This window comes from Fukomys damarensis, unplaced genomic scaffold (genome assembly GCF_012274545.1).
Source record: "Fukomys damarensis isolate Sample0158 unplaced genomic scaffold, DMR_v1.0_HiC HiC_scaffold_19, whole genome shotgun sequence".
Lineage (NCBI taxonomy): Eukaryota > Metazoa > Chordata > Mammalia > Rodentia > Bathyergidae > Fukomys > Fukomys damarensis.
Window position 1 is genome coordinate 65,431,856 of NW_022900931.1, and position 5,798 is coordinate 65,437,653.

At 55.2% G+C, this 5,798-nt stretch overlaps 1 protein-coding gene across 1 annotated transcript in view; it reads left to right on the forward strand.

Annotated features, from left to right (window-relative positions):
• Nucleotides 1-5,796, forward strand: part of Myh14 (myosin heavy chain 14) — a gene marked incomplete at its 3' end in the record, with an annotated part of 49,559 nt that extends 43,763 nt beyond the window's left edge. Inside the window, 5 exon segments of the mRNA XM_033766024.1 lie at nt 180-369; nt 442-565; nt 2,342-2,550; nt 3,913-4,021; nt 5,749-5,796. Of these exon segments, the coding sequence (XP_033621915.1) occupies nt 180-369; nt 442-565; nt 2,342-2,550; nt 3,913-4,021; nt 5,749-5,796 (680 nt within the window).
• Between the last annotated feature and the right edge of the window lie 2 nt (nt 5,797-5,798).

Genomic DNA, 5,798 nt, shown 5'->3' on the forward strand with positions numbered 1-5,798 from the left:
TGAGTGGGTGGGGTTAACAGGGCGGGAGCCGAGGCTTTAGTGGGCGGGGCAGGCGTTGGCTCAGAGTCTGGCGCTGGGGTGGGCGGGGCTAACCATGCCTCCTCCTCCTCCCCAAAGCCTGGGTTCTTGTCCTGGGGATCTAGGGAACCTTGGGAAGTTTCTGAATTTAGGAAGGTCAGGGTCGGTTCTATGGAAGGAGATAGAGCAGACTGGAGAGAGCGTGCGACCTGAGTCCCCCTGGCTTCCCTCACCTTGGGGACCTCCCGCCGCTGTGCCACAGGAACTGGCAGCCTCAGACCGTGGGCGGCGACAGGCACAGCAAGACCGGGATGAGATGGCCGACGAGTTAGCCAATGGCAGCCTTAGCAAGTGAGTTGCCCGGTGCCGAGGGTCGGGGTCCCCCGGGGCCGTGCTGCCCTGATCCGCTGTGTCCCCCTCCAGGGCGGCCCTGCAGGAGGAGAAGCGGCAGCTGGAGGGGCGCCTGGGGCAGCTGGAGGAGGAGCTGGAGGAGGAGCAGAGCAACGCTGAGCTGCTCAATGACCGCTACCGCAAGCTGCTGCTGCAGGTGCATGGGGCTGCCCCTGCCCCTCCCTGAGACCCGCACCCACATCCTAAGAGGTTCATTTTGGCTCAGTTTCAGCCCATGGTCAGGTGCCGGAGGGCAGAGCGGCCTGGCGGAGGGAAAGGTGCCCATCTCATAGTGGCCAGGAAACGGAACGGAGGAACCGCCCCCCAACAGTGCCTAGCTGGGGGCCAAGCCTTTCACACATGGACCACTAGGGAGCATTTCCAGTCCCAACTAACTAGCGGAGCCTGGTAGGGCATGACTGTAAGCCCAGCACCCTGGCAGGCTGATGCCCAGCCTGAGCCACACAGCAAGACCCTGAACTAATGTAAAAATTTTTTTTAATAATTTAAAGGGCTGGATGGAGAAGTAGCTTATTGTAAAGGCCCCCAGTACTGAGGGAAAAAAGAGAAACAGAATTAAGTCCCTGGACCCAATGAGTTTTCGGGAAATAGAGCCCAGAGAATTGGGCCGAGAGTATGTGAGGGGAGAGACCCAGACAGAGAGCAGCTCTAGGTCCAGCAGCCCAGATTCTTTAGCAGATTTATGATAAGGAGAAAACTGCCGAAGAGAAGCACAGGCAAAAGACGCTTAAAAGATATAAAGGATTCCACTGTGGGATATAAGGGGTTCTGCCATGAGTAATGCAGTGCACGCCTGTGATCCTAGAACCTGGAGGCTGAGGCAGGAGGATCACTGTGAATTTCAGGCCAGCCTGGGCTACACAGTGAGACCCTGTCTCAAAAAAATAATAAATAATAATAAAAACAAAACTGTAAGGAGACGCAGGTGATTGCCCTAAAAGTGAGGGGAACATGCTATTTTGAGAGGCAGGAAGGGACTATGATCAGGATGATCCCTCATAATATTCTAATGCCTTTCCTGGAGCAGCAAGGCTGCTCCTGACTGAGCTGCTGTTCACAACAGCATCTGCCTTTTGGGAGTGGGGCTGGGCCCGGCTATGTAGTTCAGGTGGTTTTGAACTCACTATGTAACCCAGGCTGGGCTTGAATTCTCTGCGATCCTCCTGCCTCAGCCTTGAGAGTGCTGACCACAGGTGTGCACCCCCACCCCCAGCTCAATGTGTCTGCCTTTCAGGGACTCCTGCTGCCTGCCCTCTGTTTCATGTTGGGTTCCTGCCGCATATCATCGTTTTATTTTAGAGTAGAAAATTGAGAAAAATAGAGGAGAATGCGCTCCTCGCCCCATCCGTGTGTACGAGTGAGGGTGAAATAAGATCGGAGTGAGTCACTTCCGGTCCCCCCCCACACAGGGCCGCACTCGGAGCACAAGCTAAATCGCCCGTGGGCGGCGTGATCCATGTGTGTTTACACATCTGCTGTGAAGCTGCTGCACACCCCGCTCTGAGACCTGCAGATTCATGGGCCCCACTTCTGGCTGCTGAGTGGGAGACTCTGGGCCTGCATTTTTCTCACAAACTCCCGGGTGATCCTTCCACAAACTCAAGTGTGATCTCCCTGGGAACTGACTCACAGTCAGGGGTGGAATTTATAGTGTTTGAACAAGTCAGTGATGGTCTTGGGGAGTTATTAAAATAGCAGAAAAAGATCCAACCGGTGAAAACCCAGGGCTGGCAGTGCTGTCAGGTGATGCTCTGTGGACTGAAGGTACAAATTAGCACTGGTGCTTAGTGTGTGTGGGCTCTGGGCTGTGCAACCCGCTCGCTTACTTCCGGGAGGTGCCTGGCTTGACCGTCTCCTTCCTCCTTGTCATCGGCCGCTGTCCTGGTGACCTGCCCTCCCCCGTCCGCTGCAGGTGGAGACCCTGACCACAGAGCTGTGTGCTGAGCGCAGTTTCTCAGCTAAGGCCGAGAGCGGTCGGCAGCAGCTGGAGCGGCAGATCCAGGAGCTCCGGGGGCACCTGGGTGAGGAGGATGCTGGGGCCCGGGCCCGCCAGAAGATGACAATCGCCACCCTTGAGTCTAAGCTGGCCCAGGCTGAGGAGCAGCTGGAGCAAGAGGCCAGGTTGGTGGTGGAAGAGGTTGCTTTGGGCTGCGTGTGCCTGCAAGCTCACTGAGTACAACTTACACAGCAATGTAGCAGTCAGCTATAGCTGCTTAACAAACCACCCCATAACTTAGTGACTTCAAATAGCAAGTGTTTATTTTTGCTTTTTATTGTACTCTTGGCTAGTGAGTGCCCTTGAGCTGGGCTGGGTGGGCCTCACTCCCTCATTTTCCTCAGTTGAGGACCAGAATGGCATATTAGCTGATCTTGACTGGGCTTAAGGAAGTGTAAGGCCTTTCCAGGGACAACCAGGTGGCCCCTCACCCTCCAGCTGCCGAGCTCAGGATAAGCACAAGGCAGAGCCAAAGTCCAAAGAGAGAGGAAAAGGGCTAAAAGCCTTCTGAGGCCTAGACTTAGAGCTGGTTCTCTGGTCACCTCAAATTTCATGGCATAGGGGAAAAAAAGCAACACCTCTTGACAGGAGCAGCTGCAGTCTACTAAAAAAGTGTAGATACAGTAAGGGGAATGAACTGGGGCCGTCTTTTTCACCTATCACAAAAGGACTTCTTTTTGTCATATGAGTTGGATTCCAGCAGCCAAAAGATGGTTGCATCTGCGTAGTTCCCTTGGTCTTTTCCTTGTGGTCACAAAATGGCTGCACTTGCACCAAGCACCACATTCACACATATCCACATCATATCCAAGAAATAGCGGCAATAGCTTCTACCCTCCACATAACCAACACCCCAGAAGCTCCCCAAACTCCATCCTTAAGGCCCCTACAGCCAGTTGTGGTGGCTCATGCATGTAATCCCAGTATTCAGGAGGCTGAGGCAGGAGCATTGCCACAAGTTCAAGGCCAGCCTGGGCTACGTAGTTCGGCCAGCCCACAATCCACAGCCAGACCCTGTCTCAAAAATACAAAACCAAAGGGCCTCCATAAGACTTTGTTACCTAGACATGATTGGTCATCATTGACCTTTGGCGATCAGCTCAACTTCCAATTCCTCTCCCCTCCCTGGGGGTGAGGACACTGGGACTCTGATCACATGCTGGGGTCCCCGGCACCTTGCCCCCATCCTGAATCCAGCCGGGACACCCACCATCAGCCATCCAGTCGTTGCGCTAAAAGACCAGCGCTTGAGAGATTCCCTGGGCTCTGGGAGCTGCATGCCAGGAAACAGGAGGAAGACCAGATCTGTCCATGGTTACAGCAGGCATTTTAGGACACCAAGTGACACCGTAGAAGCCAAGGACACCGGTGCCCTGGGTGCCTCTGAGCGGACTGGGTGCCAGCAGGGGATGGTGAAGAGTGCGGCAGCCACCGGATGGGGACACGGGGCACCCGGCCAGCATCCTGAGCCCTGCCTCTCCCTGCAGGGAGCGCATCCTCTCTGGCAAGCTGGTGCGCAGAGCCGAGAAGCGGCTGAAGGAGGTGGTTCTGCAGGTGGAGGAGGAGCGGAGGGTGGCCGACCAGCTCCGGGACCAGGTGAGCGGGTCGCAGCTTCAGTGGACAGGGGGCACACAGTGTCCCTAGAGGCACAATGAGCAGCGGCCAGTGTGGGGCCGGAAACACACGCAGACCCCAGCCAGGGCTGGAGCATCAGCAGAGGTGCAGAGGCAGCAGCTCTGCCATCCACAAAAGCTGGCATTTAGCACAGGCGCTGGCAGGGAGTGAGGCAGCTGGCTTGGGGGTAGGGTTGGACTTACTCAGAATCAAGATCAGGATGAAGTCAGAATGTTCACTGAGTGCTTTGTGTGTGCCAGGCCCTGGGCTGCAGGCGTGACAGGTAGCATGTTTCAATCTTAGCAGAGCCACTGGAGGTAGGCACTGTTATTTCCCCTCTTATTTAGGTAAAGAAACTGAGGCACAGAAATGTAAAGTGATTTGCTCAAAATTATTAAGCAAGTAGGAGGCCAGGATTCAGACTTTGGCCTGAGTCTTTTTTTTTTTTTTTTTTTTGTACCGGGGATCAAACTCAGGACCTTGCTCTTGCAAGGCAGGCAGTGGAACCACTGAGCTAAATCCCTGGCCCCCAGCGTCTGTGCTGAGGACTGAACCCAGGGCCTTTACACTGAGCTACATCCCCAGACCTTTTTATTTTTTATTTTGAGAGAAAAGTCTCGCTAAATTACTAAGTTAGCCAGGCTGGGCTCAAACTTGTAATCCTCCTGCCTCAGCCTCCCAGAGTGCTGGGATTGCAGGTGTGCACCTCCATTGCCCTGCTGTACTTTAGTTATCTAGCAGTTACTGTGTCACAAGCTTTTTCCTTTTCTTTTCTTTTTAATGGACACTAGCATATCACCAGTCCCACTTCACAGGTAAAAATCTGAAATTTGAGGAGGACGTATAATTTTCACCAAAGCCAGAGTTTGAGGTGGCAGAGCTGGATCAAATCCCAGGTCCAGCCGGGCATGGTGGCGCACTCCCATAATCCCAGCACTCGGGAGGCTGAGGCAGGAGGATCGCTATGAGTTCGAGACCAGCCTAGGCTACACAGTGAGTTCCAGAGCAGTCTGAACTACATAGTGAGACCCTGTCTCAAAAAAAAAAAAAAGAAAAACAATAACAAAACAAATCCCAGGTCCACCTGGCTCCGCCAAGTCCCTGTGCCCTTAGAAACGCAGGTGAGCTTTATTCGCTGTTCACTCCTCAAATGACAAGCACCCCCTGCATTCCTGGCCGGGTCGGGCCTTGGAGCTTGGCTGAGAATGAGGCAGACGTGGTCTTCCGAGCTCACCGTCAGCACAGGGAGGGCAGCGCTGAGTGAGACGTGAGCAAAGGTGAGAGCAGAGGCCACCGAGGGCTGGGAGGGAAACAGAAGAAGAGAAGACACAGGAATGGGGCCTCCCCTTGGGTCAGCACCATCAGAGACACCTCTGCGGAGGCCACATCTGTGTTGACACAGAAGGGTGAGGACGAACGAGGCAAGGGCAGCAGGGGCAAAGGCCCTGGAGAACGGAAACAAGCTCGGTGACTTCGGAGCAGCAGGGCCACCCAGGTTAGGGTTAGATGCAGTGAGTTCCCGCGTGTCCCTCCCCGGAGAGAGACAGCGGAGGAGGCCGGGAGGGTCTTGGTGAACTGGCGTGGACGGCCCAGGGCCGCGCTGAAGATGGCCTGAGGGTCTCGGGGGCAGGACAGGGACGGACAGAAGGCAGGGGGCCTAGGGAGGCGGCGCCCGCGGTGTCAGCCGGCGGCTCCGCTGCTCCGCACAGCTGGAGAAAGGCAACCTCCGGGCGAAGCAGCTGAAGCGGCAGCTGGAGGA